A 20,929-nucleotide genomic window follows, 5' to 3' on the forward strand; every position below is an offset into this window, starting at 1 on the left:
TTCTGGGGAAGAGATACAGAAGGGAAAGGGGCTAGACAAGAACGAAGATGGTAGCAAAGAGGAAAGGACGAGGAAGAAGGAGAGGGAGGGAAAAGAAGAGGGACAAAAGGGAGAAATAGGGAAGTGATTAGTACAACCTGCTTAGAGTCAGTTAGGATAATAACAGGGTGAAAGGAGAAGAGGGGTGGGGGTTGGGTTTGGTTTGTTAGAGGGATAGAGGGTAGTGAGTGCTACTAGCGCGCTTGATTGGTGTCTTACCGATCTTGTATTGCAGCCGCAATACGAGGGGGTAGACTCTAAATGCACTTGGGAGTTGTGCTAGGGCCAAGGATATGGCACAGTCTGGGGTGCAGAGATGAACTCTTCGCTATAAGAAAAACATAACGATGGTATCAGTCAAGTAACAATGGTATGAGTCAGATGAACGGAGGTGATCACATAAGTAGTTATTTCAATATCTGCTGGTAGGGTATTGGTCGTGTAGAGTTTGATACGATGCTACCATGTGGTCTTCTGTATTCTTAAAAACTATAAGTAAGGCCGCTGAATGCACTAACCCGTTTCAGAAATGCCCTTGTGTTGTTGTCCTCCCCCTCCCTGTCTGGGCCTCATAGTCACCTTCCTCTATTGGTATCTCTGCCCTTTCCCCTCCCGCTCTGTTTTGTGCTCCTGATGTGTCTGAGCCGCTCCCCACCCCCTCCGCCTGTTTCTCTTTCCAGACAGGCGCTCTGCATGTCCCAGGCGTACATCCTCTCCCCCTCCCAATCCCACATGTCTTTCCCTGCCGCTGAGGGTCCAGCAACGTGGGTAACCCTCCCATGGCTTGCAGGAAACCCCGACAAGGTGTTTTCCTGCCCCACTACTAACAAAAACAACCTTCCCTTATCGATCCGATAACCCCTAAAATACTTTACACCATTTCTATTAAGCCCAAATAATCATGTTTTTAAACCTAAAAAGACAAATGCACGCCGTCTGAGTGATACATTACGAACTCCACAACAATGTTTGTGTGTGCCAACACCCCAAAACTGCTCTCTACAAAATACTTTCATCTCCCCATTTAACTTCTTTCTGCCTCTGTCCATGGTCCAGTGCTTCAAAGCCTCTCATCACACTCTTTTAGGCATATATTCTGTCGAGATAATGAACGTGTTAGCACACAGCTGTTTCAAACACAGGAATTCCGCAGTCATCTTAAACAGTGCCAGACCCAACAGCTGCACTATGTCATTCTGTATGTATAATTAACTCACCAAAACAATCTCTGCCCATCAAGAGTTTTGGAAAATAACGGCGGCAGTTGAACTCAGCGCATGTCGCTACGTCCCCACCTAGAGACAACATCTTGGCTACTGTGTAATCGAAGAGCTCTTGCAATTAGATGACAATTGTCCGTTTTTGCCACCTATTTTATAAATAAATCCCCCCCCCCCCCCCCCCCCCAAATCCACAGTACACCTATGCTGGCATACAGCTTCGAAAACATCGTACAAGAAAATAAACCACAAAAAAATGAAACAAACCTAACATCCTACTGCAACTCCTTAGATGGACTAAGATAGCTCTAGCAGCAAGCAGAGTTCCATTCACATATAGGCCTAATATCCTCCATAGTAAAGTCTAATCTATCCACCTGTGTTGCCGCACCAATCTTAAATAGATGAGTTTCATGTTGCTCTGCCTGCAAACCTAAAGCCTTTAACACCTTCCTGAAACCCCCAGCATATTTGACACCATCAGCCTCCTATCATCCACATGGCAGAGCACTTTCTCAAATGAACCAATCTGAATTCTCGGTAAACTGTTTTGACATTTCAAGCAGACAAATTTCTCATCTATTCAACCTACTCAGAAACACCAAATGCCATTTTTATGTTTGATCTGTTTTCGATATAGTCCACCAAATCAATAAAACCACTGCCTAAATCTTCACAAGTCTGCAATAGGAAAAGCTCCAAAAAACAACCTAAGCTTGCATAACAACAACAAACTCACCTCGAATTCTGAATAGCAACACCATAGCAACGTCTTAACCACATCCTTTAGTGAACCATACATAACATGCTACCTAACACGCCACTCCTTTAATTTCTCCCTCACCCAACTTAACCACATCCTTCCTCCTCTCAATCATCCTTTCTTCATCACTATCCCTTTTCTCAGCACCACCAACTTTCTACAGGCCTGCTTATAAACTCTCTTTGTAAATGGTACTAATGAATGTGTTATAAGTTCCAATACTTCTAGTTACCTAGAACCTACCATCCTAGTGGATTCCTGGTCTTCTGCTCTTCTGTGCCTGGACCAGCTTACCCAACCTCTGCAACTATGAATGAGACAATGCATTTGCAATGTTTTTGTCCAATGCAACATACACTCCAAACAATACCACTTAGTGCCACATAATTGCACGCCACATAATTACACTATACTGAATATAACATACACTCCAGACAATACCACTCAGTGCCACATAATTATATGCTACATAATTAAACTGCGCAAAACGCAACATAACTCCAAATACCACTCAGTGCCACATAATTACATGCCACATAATTACACTGAGCTCAATGCAACATATACTCCAAATGCCACTCAGTGCCACATAATTACACTCCACATATTTACACTGCACTCAATGCAACACACACTCCACACAATACCACTCAGTGCCACATAATTATATGCTACATAATTACACTGCACTCAAAGCAACATACACTCCAAATACCACTCAGTGCCACTTAATTGCACGCCACATAATTACACTGTACTCAATGCAACATACACTCCAAATACCACTCAGTGCCACATAATTATATGCTACATATTTACACTGCGCTCAACGCAACATACACTCCAAATACCACTCGGTGCCACATAATAACACGCCACATAATTACTCTATCTATCTTATCTATCTTATCTATCTATCTATCTATCTATCTATCTATCTATCTATCTATCTATCTATCTATCTATCTATCTATCTATCTATCTATCTATCGCCCTCACTCTATCTATCTATCTATCTATCTATCTATCTATCTATCTATCTATCTATCTATCTATCTATCTATCTATCTATCTATCTATCTATCTATCGCCCTCACTCTATCTATCTATCTATCTATCTATCTATCTATCTATCTATCTATCTATCTATCTATCTATCTATCTATCTATCTATCTATCTATCACCCTCACTCTATCTATCACCCTCACGCTGTCTATCTATCACCCTCACTCTATCGGCCCTCACTCTATCTATCTATCGCCTCTCACTCTTTCAATCTATCTATCACCCTCACTGTATCTATCGCCCCTCACTCTATCGATCTATCTATCTATCGCCCTCACTCTATCTATCGCCCTCACTCTATCTATCGCCCTCACTCTATCTATCGCCCTCACTCTACCGCCCTCACTCTATCTATCCATCTATCGCCCTCACTCTATCTATCGCCCTCACTCTATCTATCGCCCTCACTCTATCTATCACCCTCCCTCTATCTGTCTATCGCCCTCACTCTATCGCATTCACTCTATCTATCGCATCACCACAGCATCACTCAGCACCACCACAGCATCACCACATCATCACTATGCTCTACCACAGCATCACTGAACGCCACAACATCACTCTTCGCCACCACAACATCACTCAGCGCCACCACAGCATCAATCTGTGCAACCATTCAACAACAACTGGTTAAAATATGTTCTCTCAATGTTTTAATCTTTATTACAAATGTCACAAAAATGTTAATATTTCACTTCTGTTCTTGGATTTTTGTCACAATAAAATACACTGAACATACTCTTCACAAAAGTTATTTACAAAAGTTTGCTATTGCCATTATAAATTACAATAACTTTTATTTAAGTATTAATTATTTAAAAAAATTAAAAGCCATTGTTATTTGTAATATCAATACATCTAAGTCACGTAAATACAGCACATATTGCATTACAAATGCTATAGGTGTCACATTTGCGAAAGTTATAACTATTGACATTGTAAATGACAAAGCTATTAAGTTCGGTATTTTCAAATCCAACACATAAATAAAAAAATTGTAATTTACAATACCAATAGCTCAAACTTTCCTAATGCGAGACCCATTGCATTGCAAATGCTTGTTGGTTCTGTCACCTATATAAGCTCTTACAAACATGACCGACTTAAAAAATTGACAAGGTTTGTGAATGTGTGTGTTATTTCTTTGACCAAAAGGATTCTGATACTCTTTAACACACTCTTATTTCTATTTGATCAACATCACTTTTGCTTTCTCTATCCATCCAGGCAGGCACAGCTACTGTGCAAGGTATTCTTCCCTTGAGCAGACTGAAAGGGTTTTTTTCTAGCCTCATAAGTGCTGCGCCTATTCCAACGGCCGACGGCACCACTACCTCGGGAGTGCTGCCGTCGGCCGTTGGATGTTCCAGCTGCACCTGCGCAATGGAACGGTCAGCACTGGAGCTGGACGTTCCATAGCAGCTAAGGTGCTAGTGACCGAATACGGAGTGCTTCTATAACACCATAACATCTCTTTAACCTGTTGTTTATAATTCAAACCACTCTTACCTGCAAAATGTATGCTCTCAACTAGCACTCTGTTGAACCTCTCAACTATACCATTTCCCCTGGGATGGTACACAGGGGTCTACCTTCTAAAAATGTCCTCACAAAAAGTTATTACAACACTTGTCTTTACCTCCTTTACAAATGTTATCTCAGGCCATTTTGAAAAATAGTCAGTCATAACAATGGCAAATCTGTCACTTGTGCCAAGAGTTTCAAAGGGACCACAAATATTAATGGCCAGTTTTTCCCAGGGTGATCTGGGAAAGGTAATGGATCAATAGTGGTTCCTTCGGTGGTATGTGACTTATCACTGACAGTACCAGCAATGCAATCACATACAAATCTTTCAATTTAAATGTCCATACCTGGCCACAAAAAATCCTCCCTATTGCGCCTTTTCATGGCTGACATGCCGCAGTGACCCTCATGCATACATTTTAATAGCCTTTCTCTTAGACCCTGGGGAACAACAAGACAACACCCCCTCCTTACAATGGCAAATTCTGACTATATGAGTTTGAAAGGCTCTAAAGATTCCAGAATAATTTCCATCCTTGAACATGTGTAAGAGCCTCAATGAGATTTTTATGGTGATATCACCTTTAGTAGCAGACATCCCTTCCTTTTCAGAAATACAGCACACACATCACTAGTCAGCAATCATCCACTCATCATCATCATTAAAATGCATACTTTCCATAGGTAATCTGGACAAACAGTCAGAATTTACATTTTTCACACCAGGCACGTACCCAGCATTAGAAGAATATTCTTGTAGGCGGTAAAGCCATTTGACTATTCTGGGAGTGTACTGGGCACTGGTCATTACAAGTTACCCAGCTACGTATTAGATTCGCTGAAAATAATGGTGTTTGGCATCAAACACTTCATCTTAATTAACCCACAGTGAAGCCAGTGTTGGATTTATTATGACATGCACCCAGAGGACACCTTAGAGGTAACTTCCAGTCTTTTTTAGTGTGTTGGCTGACTGGTCTCTTCCCGACTGCCACCAAAGAGGAGTTTTGCCCCTGACTCGGGAGAGCCAGTACCTTCTCCAGAGGAAGGTGATCCCACCTGCTCCAGCAGGATGGCTAATGAATTAGCTTACTCAAGCCAGAGGTTTCAAAGTGTCTGCCACCTTTGCTAGGCGACCCCGGCTTCCCTGAGACCTGGAGAATGCCACCCCCTGCCCTGGGCCCATTTGGCACCAGAGCAGGTGGGAAAATTAGCTAGTCAGTAGGCTTGTCGCACTATCAGGCTAGGAACACCCCTAAGGCGGATTACCTGAAGTGGATACTTGAAGAAGGGTTTCACCATCTTGTTTTTGGTTAAACTAGGAACTCTGGGTCGGGACTATGCCCATTCTCCACAGGGTTTGGTCACAAAGGGGGTGTAGTCTCCCCAGGGGTAGGTATCCCATTGGCTACTAAATTACCCTGCCTGGCTGCTTGCTGCTCCTCCGACAATTGCAAGAAACACCTTGTCCTGCCACTGAAAAGCCTCCCCAAACCCTTGGAGTACTGTCCTGTACTTCTCCAACCAAGCAGCATCCCTTGTGCTGGAGAAGCCACTTCCCTGCAGCTGCAGGCACCTACTGCTCTTAATGACCATCGGGTCCACCAAGGCTGCATCATGCCAGGAAGACATCACTGTGGTTCGAGGAGGTCAGCTTTGTCTCCCTACCGAGTTTGGAGATGCCAGGCCCTCCATGAGCCGCCCCGCACCGATACCCAGGATACTGGAGCACTTGTAGCAACCAAGGCTTGTTGAGTGTCCAGACCGGACACCACTGATGCCTGCCAACTAGTGACTTTAGGACTGACAAGAGCCTCGCCAGGAGTGGCCCTGTAGTCTTGTTTTTTTCCCCTCTCCAGGTCAACCCAAGAAGTGAGAGCCTCTAACTCAAGAGACCTGCCATACGAAACACCTCTGCACCCGAGCCCTTCAGCCCAAGTTCAAGTAAACCAACGGTATCCCCTTGCTCCAGAGACCCTAAAAGACCGAGCTAATCTTTGGAATCTACTGGACTTGTCCCCAAGTCCCTACTTGCAGACCTTCTTTTGCAGGTAGTTTTCCCATTGACTTTAACATGTAGCGATTAAGGCTACCAACGCAAACCGCACCTCTGCATCTTAACTCCCCAGGGCAGGTAAACACGAACTGCTGGTGCTTTCTTGGACCTTTGCCCTTAATCACCGTAAGTCCTAATAGGTATCCTACAAAATTGCATGCAAGTATACATATGCAGTGTATGTTTCTCCCATAGGATAGCATTACCTCGTTCGAGGATCATACCTCAAAAACCGCTATCCGAGTATTTTACTGTATTATTTTGAAAAGTCTATATCTTCAAAAGTACTTACCTAATTCCAATGATTTTGGTGTAAAATTTTATAAAAACAATCTGTTATTTTTCTAAATTGGTTTCGAGTTTCTTCTTGAGTGTGTCTCATTTATTGACTCTATGTATACACAAAATGCTAAGCACTACCCTCTGATAAACCTAAGCTGCTCGACCACACTACAACAAATTGAGCATTTGGGATTATTAATTTAAGCCTTGTAAACCAATAAGGGTCGTCTGAACTATTTGCATGGTGTACTCCTACATGGGTACACTACATAAATAGCCAGCTTCCTACATTGTTGAATCAGCGGTGGGGTGCAAGACTTTGCATTTGCTAATATCCCTTGATCAATAGGTGTTCCAACAAAGATTCCCACATTTTCTAATCTGAACTGTTAGGGCATTGTGTTAAGTCCCCCAGTCCAATTGCATTAGATATTAAAAACTGTACTAGTCAGTTAGGCCATAAAATTCTGTTTAGACCTTTTTGTGTAATTTTCTAAAAGGTCACAACTGTACTAAATATGTACAAGAACTGAGAACTCAACCTGACCCCTTATCTACAATTTAGTATGAAGCAGTTAAGGGCTCTCTGTAAGGCAAATGATATTGCTACTGGTCCAACTCTTTACAAGGCCCAACTCCAGGAGCACCTTGCAGAGTATGATACAAACAAGAGCAGAAAATAGGCATGCCGCCTCTTATGAGGACGAGATTAACATGACTCAGGAACTTTAAATCGTATTCCTGAACTTCCACCCTATCCCCCTGTCAGGGTGAAAAAGTGGAATTGGGGCCTGGAATAATGGCCCAATCCTCAAAGAGAAAAGGCAAGAAGGCTGGGAAACTATTTGCAAGTGAGACACAAGCTCAGGTCCCCTCTCCTCAGGTTGAAGACCTGTCAACCCTTTAGGGAACTGAGCCCCAGAAACTTTGGTCTTACTCTGCAAAGCTCTTACGGCCAGATTCATGAAGCTTAATTGCGCTCGCAAAGGGCCAGATTCTCAGAATCTGGCCCTTTTTTTGCATTTGGGATTCATCATCCCAAATGCAAAAATCTGTAATAGCGAATTTGCTAATTTGCGAGGAATTACATTTAAGAAATCTCTATTTGAGATTCCTTAAATGCAATTCATCATCCATTTTTAAATTGCGAAATCGCAATTTCGGGCCGCTATTTACTTCGAGGTCAAACCTCGTGGTAAATAGCGAAAACTTAGAAAAATGCTTTTAAAAGCATTTTTCTAAGTTGCATGTTGCACACACACATATCCTTTGGACATGTGTGTTCTCAACACCAATGTAGATTACCTTTCAGGGGTGCTACAGGGTGTCCTTTGGACACCCCTAGCACCCTTGAAATCGCATCCATATTTGCGATTAGCAAATTGCTAATCGCAAATAAGGAATAACTCCCCATTCATTCCTACTGGCCTTGGGGAGTAATTCCTTATTTGCGTTTAGCAATTTGCTAATAGCAAATAAGGAATATGCAGGAATCGCAATTTATTTTGCGATTCCTACACGAATCCCGTTTTGCGAGTCTGTAATAGCGATTCCTTATGAATCGCTATTACAGACTCTCAAAACGGGTCTTTGATGAATCTGGCAGATAGTCATAGAGGGGCAGGTAAACCTGAACTACTCCTGGTTTCTTGGACATTGGTCCTGAAGTACCTTAAGTCCTAAAAGGTATCTTATAAACCTGGTTGCAAGTATTCATATGCACTGCATGTTTCTCCCATAGGATAGTACTGCCACGTTCGAGGCTCATACATCAAAAAACATTATTCAAGTATTTTACTGTAATATTTGAAAACTCAATATCTCCAAAAGTACTTTCCTAATTCCGATGGTGTCTAAAATCTGTGTCATGTTTATAAATTGGTCTCAAGTTTCTTCTTTATAGAATGTATATACAACAAATGAATAATAATACCTTTCCATAAGACTAAGCTGCTCGGCAACACTACCACAGATAGAGCACTTTGGATTATCACATTGAATTCTATAAGCCAATAAGGACTGTCTGTACTATTTGCATGTTATACCCTTACATTGGTACACTAAATACATATCCAGCTTCCTACACTAAGTGAGCCCATGGCAAGCAAAGACCCAGGGGCCTTGGTTGGCAACGGATCATGACAGTCCCTTATTTACTGAAATAGAAAGACAAGTGGACATGTAACACATCGTGCAGAGCTTGTCCCATTCGGTTGCACCAGTGTGTACTCAGCAGTCCGCTGTAACTAGTAGTGTGTAGCTGAAGCATGCATGCCATCTCTCTTGCTTGAGGATCAGAGAAGCAGTTAATATGTGGGGGGAGGCGGGGGGAACCCCGCCCGGCACCAAGCAGTAAGAGGTTCTATGATGATAATGGTGGTGAAGCAGCAGGAGGCAACACCACATTTGTAGGCTCTGTGATGGTGCTTGCATCGTTGGAGGAGGCAGAAGCAGCTGTAGGGTTGGAAGGTCGAGGAGAAAGGAGTGCAGTGTAGCAGCCCCCGCCAGCAGCACTACTTTAAAGCCATCTTGCACACATAAAACTAGTTGCAGGCATTTGGGATATACCATGGGATGTCTCAAACAGATCACAAACAGCCTAGCGAAACCACCCCATAAGAGGGTTCACTTAACTAAGCCAATGACTGGAGTAGGCTGACTTTCTGTCTATGTATGTGTGTTGTGAACTGTGAGTATCTTGTGAAGTGGTGGTAGTGTGACATGAGGTCTCAAGCTGGTGGTAGTTAATCCCAATAATTAGTTATTTTTACTAAATCCCAAATCATGCCACCAATGCTTTTGGAAATAACATATTTGTGCTCTGCAAAGTTTGGATGCAGTTGTCTTAGCTTTGGATGTATTTTTTCACATTATGCTCACCCACCCCCCAATCCTGCTCCCCCACTTGTTGTTACTGAAGCTTTTTAGAACAGTAACACAAAGCTTTATGTGAATAACGACCATGTGTTTGTCTAAAGTCATGTAATTTTAAGTGTAGGTTTGGAGAGTTGGAATATCTGGTAGCGTTTCCTATTTATGTAGCATGCTGAAAACAAGTTTCGAGTTTGATAGTTTGCTTCAGAAAGGTATGAACTTTTCAGGTTCATTTTATAAAATGGGAATCATATTGTGTGCAAAGTTATGCATTAACTAATGTTACGCTTTAAAAAATAATTAATGTAGTACTTTGTCTGCTAACTACAAGGTATCAGAAGTCACTGAGAATTGGTGAATTTCTGACACCTGCATCTGCATTTCACCTAGTTGCTGTCAAGACCTCTTAGTGTCTTTGGCACAAATGAATGTAGGGACAAATCTTCACTGGCTGCACCTACCACGGATGCTTTGAAGCCAAGCTTAGCATCAGGATGTCAATAAATTGTTGAGTGTTAATTCAGGACCAGTATGTCTTCAGAGGAGGGTTGTCAGTTATGACGTTAGTGTTGGAAAGAAGCAGCAGACACCGGATACGAAGATGAGCTGTTTATTAGACCAGATCCTCATGCACCAGCTGGCAACTGACGCTCACCAACATTCTAAGGTGAGCTTCAATCTCAACATTCTAAGGAGGGGAGAAACCATAGAAGAGGGAAAGGAGGGGTGATCGGGATGGGAGATACCAACTATATAAATGTAGCCCAATATGTAAAATACAGGTAAAGATTACAACACACCTCTCTTTGAATAGGGAAGCAACAAGAGTCACATTTCATAGTCCTCTTGCCATTGTGGGAGTTGACGTGTCCTGACCTCCTTGGGCTGTTGCATGTTGGAGAAAGAGTCATCCTGACGTTCTTCCCTATTAGGTCTTGGAATACACACATTGGGGCAGTGAGCAATGTTGTCCATGTTCCAACTGCCACCATCTTCCAAAATCACCGAATTGTTGTTTACACGTTGGATTCTTAGAGGTTTGGAGAACGCAGATACCTTGGAATGACCAACCTGGGGTCTTATGACCATTACCCATTGGCCAACCTCCCAATCCTTCCTGATGGTTCCCCACTTCTTGTCGTATTTGGCCTTGTAACTATTCTGATGCTGGCCCACTTTTTCCATGACAGTTTCCCTATCAACCCAGACGGCGCTTCCGCCATTTAGCCAATTAGAAGTGCGTTAGGAACCCGGATTCCTCCCTTTGAGAGACACAAATGGTGAAACCCCTGAAATGGCATTGGGAGTTGAATGATATGACCATAACATACGTCTCAGGGCTTCTTCTATGGGTTCATCATGCGATGTGAGCGCCAACTGAGTAGTCTTCTTTATCATTCTATTTGCCCTTTCCACCAACCCATAGGCCTGTGGACAATACAAAGGAGTTTTCACATGTGAGATGGCTAAATTGGATAAGAATAGTCTCATTTCGTCTGACTTGAATTGAACACCGTTGTCGGTGACCAGGGTACTGGGTATACCTTCTTTTGAGAATATGTCTTTCAAAAATTCAATTAAGTATGGCGAGGTGATGGAGGAAAACATTTTAGTAGAGATCCAATGTAAATGGTGATCAATGAGTACAAACATGAATCTTTGAGAAACATTTAGTAAGACCAATAATGTCTAAAACCAGCTTGTCCCTAGGTTTGGAAGAGACAGACACAGGAATAAGGGGGTGCTTTGCGAGTGACTTTGGATTTGTCACTCAAACCACAGGCTTGGCAATGTTTTACTTTCTTTTCCGCCCTGCAATCCATGTTGGGGAACCAATAACTTAGTCTGATTTTACTCTTGGTCATACTTCTTCCCAGATGTCCCTCATGTGCCACTTCAATGATGTGTTTTAACATGGTGGGTGGAACAATTCTGTTGCCTATGTAGATTTGAACCCACGATTGTAGACAATTCATCTCTCACCAACCAGTAGGGCCTGAGATTCTCAGAAAGATCATTAATGGTACTGGGCCAACCTTTGCAGATCATGTTTCTCAACTCTTTTAGTACTGTATCTTCTTGTAGCCCCTTTTCCCTTTCTTCCTTGTTAATGGCAGGAATGTCAATTGCCAGGATGGTTTCATCTGGCGGATTAATTTGCGAGTCCCCATTGGTAATAGGAAGTCTCAATAAACAATCAGCAATTAAGTTCTTGTCACCTGAAACATTCCTAATGTGATGTTTGCAGACTCATGTTCCCCCTATACCCTTATCAATGAAGCTACATTCATGACCAACTCAGTAAGCCAGGATTATAATTTGTTACCCCATGATGACAATCCGGGTGGGTACAACCAAGATCCGATACCCTTAGTGGGCATGCTTGTTATGCAGATCAACTTCAAAGACAGGGTCACTGTAGGGAAAGTGTACATTACAAAGAATGGGTCAAATTTACTAGAGTGGAAACACCAGAAAGATCTTGGGATAAAGTTGGATCCCAATGCATCAGAACCTGTGTATTTGGTTGAGAGGTCCAGTGTAGGGAAAGAAGTGTGCGAAGAATTTCCAGAGGTATTTTCAGAAAAACTGGGTTTACTGAAAGGTTTCTCACATAAAATTAAATTGAAGAAACAACACAGACCTACTGTTCTAGATCAGTCCCTTTACTTGTAAGAGAGCCTCTCAAAAGATAATTGGAGAGATTAGAAACCTTTGGGGTAATTGAGAGGATAGAAAGCTCGGATTGGTTGGCTCCCATAGTGGTAGCATCTAAGGAAGGAGGGAAAGGTATCTGCCTATGTGTGGATCTTAGAGACCTCAACTCCAACATTTGGGTGGATAGACACCCTCTTCCTAACATTAATGAAATGCTCAGCGTGACACAAGGTGCCAAGTGTTTCAGTGTACTTGACCTTTCTGCAACATACCATCAGGTTGCTCTCCATCCTGATTCTAAATCCCTCACATCCTTCATCACACCCTTTGGAGCCTACCAATTTAACAGAATGCCATTCGGCCTTGCTTCAGCCGCGGCAGTGTTCCAACGCCTAATGCAACACATTTTGAAGGGTTTGAGTAAAGTGTTGTGTGTCCAGGATGACATTCTGATATATGGGGAGTCAGAAACAGAACACAACAAGATACTCAGAGAAGTTGTAGGTAACCTACATCTCTGGGTAAGGAATCAGACCTAAAACCAGCCTAGTGGATTCGGTCAAGTGTGCCCAAGCTCCCACTAACAAGGACGAACAACTATATAAAGGTAGCACAATATGTAAAATACAGGTAAAGATTACAACAGTTAGCTTGACCAGTCCTACACTTTTTAGGACACTCCAATGTTCCTGGTCAAATGTAGAAAAAGCTTAAGTCTGCTGTGATTATTGATTTTCTCTGGCCGCTGACTCTCAGCATACTCTAGGTTATGGACCCAGAATTCTGTGCCAACCTCTGTTTTGTGGTGGGCAGGCTCTCTTGTTGAAGTCGGCATTCCAGCTCACCTCTCCGTGTCTGTTCTATATTTTGAGTATAAGAAGGCAGTTTTCCTGCTGGTCTGTTGTGTCATTCATTGGGGCTAGAAATCCTCATGGCACTTAGGTTGGCTCTTATTTGTGCCGTTTGGTCACTTAGGTTAAGGTCTCATGCTGGGCCTTTGTTTTAGCTTGAAGATCAGGAAGAGGGCCTATTACAGCTGAGAAACTCCTCTTCTTGCGAGGCATGGCGGCTTTTCATAGTTACAGAAGTCCGACAGTTAACGCCTCCTAGGAGGTTTTATCTGCACTGTGATTCTACAAAACGCCTTGCTCCAGCTGTTCTGTGGGACTACCAAGTTTGAAATGTACTAGTCCCAGCATACCAGTGCTTCTCCTTACAACTTCCCAATGGCTCGAAACTAATTTTCAATCATTAGTAAAGCATTATGCAGAATCAGTGCGGTGTGCGTCATTGCTGATTGTCTGATGGGATTCCCAATCCAGATTTCATTAGAAAATTGGGAGCCTAACTGCTGAGGCTCTTAGGGGTTGTGGAATAGGAATCGCCTCTCTTAGTGGTGCAGGTACAAAGGTCTTTACGCCTGGCTTTCAGTTCTGCTGCCACCAATTGTCATTCTCCCTTTCTCTGGTGAAGAGTAGGCGCCTTCTTCGACTATGGTTTGGGTACAGTTTGCTTTTAATCTTCGATTAAGAAAAGTCTTTACTATGGTTGTGCACAATAAAAAATGTGTAGCCTTACACTGGTAGTCTCAAAGATGTGAGCCACTTGAAGGGGAAAGACTGAGGCTTAAATAGTTCAGGATGGCACACTTGATTGTCTAAGCAGGTACATTCATTCTTGCAGATAGACACATTGGCACTCATATCCTTGATGCTTGCTACTTGTAGTGCCTTTGCACTGCTACTTAATTTAATGTACCGTTATTAAATATGTAAAGATATTTTGCATTGTGGTCTCAAATGACACTAAGATGTTGTCTGTGAAATGCTAATATGCGTTTTTTTCTTTTTGAATGACTAGCGGGCCAACAGGGACTGTCAGTTGCTTTTGACTTGGCTACTCACCGCGGTTATGATTCAGACAATCCTCGAGTCCATGGTGACGTTGGAATGGCTGGTGTTGCCATTGATTCAGTTGAAGACACCAAGATGCTGTTTGATGGAATCCCTTTGGAGAAGATGTCTGTTTCTATGACCATGAATGGTGCGGTGGTTCCTATCTTGGCTATGTTTATTGTAACTGGGCAAGAGCAAGGTGTGCCACAGGAGAAGTTAACAGGCACTATCCAGAATGACATTCTGAAAGAATTCATGGTCCGAAATACATATATTTTCCCACCTGAGCCATCCATGCGCATTATTGCTGACATATTTCAGTATACATCACAGGTAATTGTTTACCTTAATTTATAATATTTGTATTTTAAAATGTATACTTTTTCTGTTGTGTTGTTTCTAATTTAGAGTTGCGCTTTACTGATGCTGTTTGATTAATTGTTTCTATGGGAAAGTGTTAAGTATATTTTGAGTTGGGTTGTTCTCCTTTCTTTAGCTGTGGGCAAGTTTTAAAGTTCTGTGCATGGCAGTAATTTATGGTGAGACTAGAGCACTGTGTATTTGCGTCATTGCTTAATAACTAACCCATTTGATGTTTAATGTGTGCAGTGACATGCTATTTGTCACTTACACCGTGCCTGCGGCTGAAAACCGTTTTAAGAAAGATTTATCTTTCTGTAAGGTCCAGTTCTTTTACTCATGGGTTGATTAGGATCACACAATAAAGGACGAGAGTGGATTATTTGCCCTGCTTAAAATAGCATTTTGAAGCAGTCATGCACACTTCACCTTTGAGCGCCAAGGCCTTGCTGCCCCTTTTGTGCATCAGTGTATACCCATCCTTTATTTCTTTTTGGGGAGTTTTATATAGCGCAAACTCGACAAGAAGGTATTGGAGCGCTTTACATGAGCACCAGTGTGTTACAAACACACACATTCATTTTGTTAGGCACAGGGAGATTAAGTGATTTGCCCAGAATCGCAGGAGGTTGAGTGTCCCTGCCGAGAGTCGAACACGCTTCCCAAGCTTCAATGTTGGCTGCTCTAGCCCGTAGGCCACGTCCTCTCCCTTCTTTGTGCGCAGTCCAAATTTACCTTCTAAAAACAGATTGTGGTAGTGCTCAAGCAAAGCAGTGAAGAGCTTTTCTTAAGTGTTTGACTTGAGTAAGGCAAGGCCCCAAAGCAGCAGACGATTTTTTATTTTTAACATTCACTTTTTGACTAGTTTTCAATGACGTAATCTTCTTTCATTTACACTGTTCAGTGTTTACGAAGGTATTTTCCTGGCATCATGATGTTTCACTTGCATGAAGCTCCTCAGAGGAACTCAGCCTTGTTCGGTGGTGCTGGCTTTGTATGCTGCACAAGAATTCAGTTGGTAGCATACCCAAATACAAATTGACAAATGCTCATAAATAAAATGTGTGTTGACATGCTGATTAGCAGTCGAACAGTACAAACATATCTCGTCTCATATAGGCCCCATCAGCTACTGGCATATTTTCACCGAAATTATAGATCTCAGCAGTGTATGAGACAGTACGTAAGCACGGTGAGTAGGCCAACTATTTCCAAAGAGACTTTCAGGGGAGCCCTTCTTAAAAAAATACACTTGCATTGTTAATTTTACAAAACATGTTGGCTAAAAAGCTATGGGTTTAGTTGACAGTTCGAAAGAGTAAGGTTTAACGAGACAGAGTGCTTTAGATCCAGCCACCGTGCCTGTTAATATTATTCCTCCACACGTGTACATGTTAAAAAATACACTTTGCGAAAAAAAGATAACTCCACTTTTAAATAGAGTACCAGAAAATTTATGGAGTATCACTATTTTTGTGGCAGTTTTTTAGAAAATAAAATGGCGTCTGCACTCTTTTTTCTGCCCCTCCACGCTATAGTCACCTCTTTAAACAGAAAGTCGCTGATACTTTGGTTTACTGATGATAGTAAATTATAATACTGAGCCACTTTTAATTCTGTCCATTGATGATACTAGAGCACCAACGATAGCTGGTGCAATGAGAAGCTTGCTCCCTTACTGTGTGACCAATGAGGACATTCCTTTTTGAGTGAGGGAAGATTAAACAATAAATTGCATATGCATAGCTTTATTTGTTGATTGTACAATGCGTACACCTTGCTGGCCACTCCTTATAATGCCTGTGAAATAGGTAAGAGCTATTGTGCTTGAAAAAGAATGTGGTGTAATTTACACGTCGCTGGTTTCAAACACAACAATGCTTATTCAAGCGAATTGTTTTACAATTTATACTAAGTGGAAAAAGTGTATTCAGTTTGTTGTGAGTACCATATACACTATTTGATGCAGTGTTATCTAGTCGGATACTTGTGGCAATTGTGTTACTTTTCTTTTACGATTTACACAATCCAAGATGCTTTAAAAGTGTATCATTCTGAAATTTTGAAACACAGTTTTTGTATTTTAATTGCTAATCTGTTTTTGCTTAGTATCCAGCCATGAGGTAATGCAGTTTGCTCAGGTCTTTAGGTGCCAAGTGAATTAGAAAATCGTTTTTTTTAAAATTCCATACTTTATTTTTCCTTTTGCAAAATACTTTTACTAACTTCTCATTTTAGTTACTGTAACGTCATAAACAAAATGTTTGCAAAAGAGCCTTAATCTATTCAGTATGGATTTATTTACTCCTGTAAATGTCTCTGATTGCTCCCTTTTTGAGGCCTCAGAATTTTCGAGGAGCATGTGTAGGAATCTAGGCAGGTCATAGATTTGTATGCATACTCCGCTATTGGATTTATATTTGGGCTGGAATGTCCCCTGCATTGTAAACTACCGTTTACTCCTGCCTGAGTTTTCTACTGGTTGAACCTGGAATCATTCTAATCTAACATGTCCACAGAGTACTAGGCCTGTTCCTGGTAATGAGAGTTCCAGAATCTGTTCTGTGACCTGGAGGGTGCACATTGCTTGCCCGCATAGTGTGCATTGGACTACTGTCATTGTCGGGGGTAAGAGACATAAAGCAGGTGTGGCAGTCTTCTATGTTTGTGTGAATCTTTGGTGTAATTGGACCGTTTTCTCTGTTTTGGAGAGAAACTGTCTTCTAACCACTTTATTGTAAAGTTCCATTTTTATGTGAACTCCCAAATCATTGTACATACCTCCTGTACGCAGGTTGGGTGCATGCATGTGCAGTGAATGTGTTGTACATACGTGGACAGCTTGTGGGCTATAAGTCTCCCGGACCAGACAATGGACATATATTGCCTGCTTCCCTATGTCCTGGATGGTAGAGGCCCAAATAGTAAACTGAAGGAGAATAGAGAGGGGACTTTCTTTAGAAATTCAACAAGGACCATGTTCGCAAAGTCTGCTGATAAGTTCTCGCAGAGCACTGACATTCGATTGATAGTAGGAGTTGAGGGTGGGACTGCGGTTTCTGTTGCTCAATGTAGATGTGTTTCTAGGCTAGGTGTACCCCTTTCTGTTCATATTTAGGCCTTTAGAAAGGCCGATGATGGCCGTATGCAGAGATATTGCATGTCATAGTGCCCTTGATTTGGATGTTCCTGCTTGGAGGCAGCCCCATTGCACAAAGGCTTTGTCTGAGGAATGAAAATTTCTTTTGAATGAGAACTAACCCAATCTGGTTCTGAAGCTTTAGACAGTGGATCCACATTTGCTCTCTGGAAAATGTGTACAAAAGTGGGATTCAAATCCACCCTGCTTACTAATTCCAAGGTTTTCTTCAATAAAGATGGGAGTGCTCTTCAGGGTACTCAAAGAGCTGCTATTGACTAGAGCCCATGTCTGCTTCATAGCTGGTTTCAAAGATGAGGGCATATAACCTGAAGTTCGCACTTTGTGTTGGTGGACCTGACGGTCTGCCTAAAGTGCCTAGAAGACTGCTGGCCTCCTTCTTAAGAGATGAAAGGAGTTTGTTTATCCCTGCAGGATGAGAAACTGTACAGGATAAACCCAGCATGTTCATGGTGTAGGTAGCACCCAGGTGAATAAACAGAGAGAGGTCATGAGCAACATATGCTGTGTGTGTATCTCCCAGTCTCTCTTAGTGGGAGATCACCGACCTTCTCCAAGGTTTTACAAAAACGAGCATCGCCATGTCATACAGGAATCCACCATGATCCGGAGTGACTCGTACTGCCAATGCAGGAAAGAGGAGCTGCATCTCTTCCAAAAAAGAAAATCCTGATCTGCCTGTTGTACGGTTCCTACTAATTCAGGGAGACTGTGCATTTGGACAACATAAGCGGCAAAACTATTGGGACTGAGTCTGCTTATACCATCAGATTATGTTGTTGCGATTCCGTTTTAGCTTACAGTGCACCATCTGGGCTCCTAAACCTCACAGGGTAACGGAGGGTGTCTATATCCTCAGAACATGACAACCCTAATTGCCACAAGGAAATTGTAGACGCAGATCTACCCATTCGTTGTTATCTCAGGCATGTCCTAAGGGAGACACAAGATTTACACAAGTTGGCATTTCAAACATTTATTGTAGCAATTGCATTCTTGTGTATAATACGTGTGCTGCGATGTTTGGTAGAAGGAAACAGAGCATTGTAACCAGCATTAGAAGAGTGGTGAAAGAGATGAATAATTGAACCATTATAATTGGTGTTGTGATTATATGAATGCAAATATTTATGCTCCTACCTAGTTCTCCCTAACATAGAAAGCATAGGGTGAATGCGGTTCTGCCAGATACCTGGGATTGGCCTAACTCCCCATTTGCCTGTGAGCGTAACTCATCTGGAAACCAGTCTGGTGTAGAACAGGCCGCTGTCCCTCTTAAGACAGTGATGAGATTCAACTGGGCTGCATATCAGGCACGGGGCGACCGTGACAATCCATAGAAATGCTCCTCTTTCGAACAACGGCTGAGGGCAGTTTATATCATGAAAACTGAACCCATTAACACTGTGCCTGAGTTCAGATCCTGCTGGCATTGTTGTTTCTATCAATTCAGAGCGGTCGCCTAGCAGACAATATGCATGGGCAGTTTGGGCAGTGTACTTGGTCTTTTGACAAAATGTACAATGATATGATAATGTCCCTACGAAGAAATGTATCTGTAAGCAAAAACTCTTTCGAAGTACACTATCAAATTCAAGCATAGAAGCCAAATGTGCTAAAAGTCATTGTCTAAAAAGATGTTAATTTTAAATGTGAACATCATACCATCCAGTAGTCCCTGACATTGCTGCGAGTTTGACTATGAGAACTTCTGTTAAGCTCACTAGAGTAGGAATAGTAATTTTTAACCTTACGCTATCCAATGCTTTCCCTACAGTTGCACTCTCTGGAGTGGGAATAGTAATTTTTACCCTCCCGCTATCCAACGCTTTCCCTACTGTTGCACTCAATGGAGTGGGAATAGTAATTTTTACTCCTACGCTATCCAATGCTTTCCCTACTGTTACACTCTCTGGAGAGGCAATAGTAATTTTTACCCCTATGCTATCCAACGCTTCCCCTACTGTTGCACTCTCTGGAGTGGGAATAGTAAATTTTACCTCTACGCTATCCAACGCTTTCCCTACTGTTGCACTCACTGGAGTGGGAATAGTAATTTTTACCCCTACGCTATCCAACGCTTTCCCTAATGTTGCACTCACTGGAGTGGGAATAGTAATTTTTACCCCTACGCTATCCAATGCTTTTCCTATTGTTGCACTGACTGGAGTGGGAATAGTAATTTTTACCCCTACGCTATCCAACGCTTTCCCTACTGTTGCACTCACTGGAGTGGGAATAGTAATTTTTACCACTACGCTATCCAACGCTTTCCCTACTGTTGCACTCACTGGAGTGGTAATAGTAAAATAGTAAATTTTACCCTCCCGCTATCCTATGGTAAAAATATTGTATGTTTTTTATTAATATCATGTGAATATATATATATATGTGTATATGTGTATATATATATATATATATGTGTATATATATATATATGTGTGTATATATATATGTGTGTATATATATATGTGTATGTATATATATATATGTATGTTTTTAAAATAAAATGGTATGTTTTTTTAGCTTAAATTAATTATTTTATAATTTTAAGGTTAAGTATTTTGAAGTATTTTTTAGTTAATTATTTTTAATATTTCATTTATTTTAAATTACTTTTAAGACATTTACAAAAATTCGATATTTTGACTATATTATTTTTAAACAATATTTTAGTTTCGATATTTGTGTACTTACCTGTTTGTAGGTAGGAATTCGATATTTTTGTAGTCGATTTTTTTCCTCGATATTTTTGTATGTCTATATTTTTGTACTCGATATTATTTCAGTGATCCCGTTGAGGTCCCTGACCGTTGTGATATGCGAGGGGAGGGAGGTCAGATTTGCTCCGAGCCTCGAGTTCCTTGTGGTCCAGGTTCTTAGTGTCTCTGACACAGCATTTAAGGAGCACCGGCTGTGGTGCCCTTGTCTTGTGGGTGCCAGGTAGTCGGAAGGCAATGGGGTGGTGGTCAGATCAGTCACAGGGGTCTATAGAGATAAGCTTGACTGTTGCTTCCTTAGAGATGATC

General features: G+C 41.8%; 1 protein-coding gene across 1 annotated transcript in view; it reads left to right on the plus strand.

Moving 5' to 3' along the window:
• The window catches only part of MMUT (methylmalonyl-CoA mutase), a 267,755-nt gene that overhangs the window by 25,500 nt on the left and 221,326 nt on the right, over positions 1–20,929 (plus strand). Inside the window, exon 3 of the mRNA XM_086926220.1 lies at positions 14,346–14,713. Coding sequence (XP_086782346.1) covers positions 14,346–14,713 — 368 coding nt within the window. The remainder of the gene's footprint in view (positions 1–14,345; positions 14,714–20,929) is intronic.

The sequence above is a fragment of the Lissotriton vulgaris genome, chromosome 6, assembly GCF_964263255.1.
Source record: "Lissotriton vulgaris chromosome 6, aLisVul1.2, whole genome shotgun sequence".
Lineage (NCBI taxonomy): Eukaryota > Metazoa > Chordata > Amphibia > Caudata > Salamandridae > Lissotriton > Lissotriton vulgaris.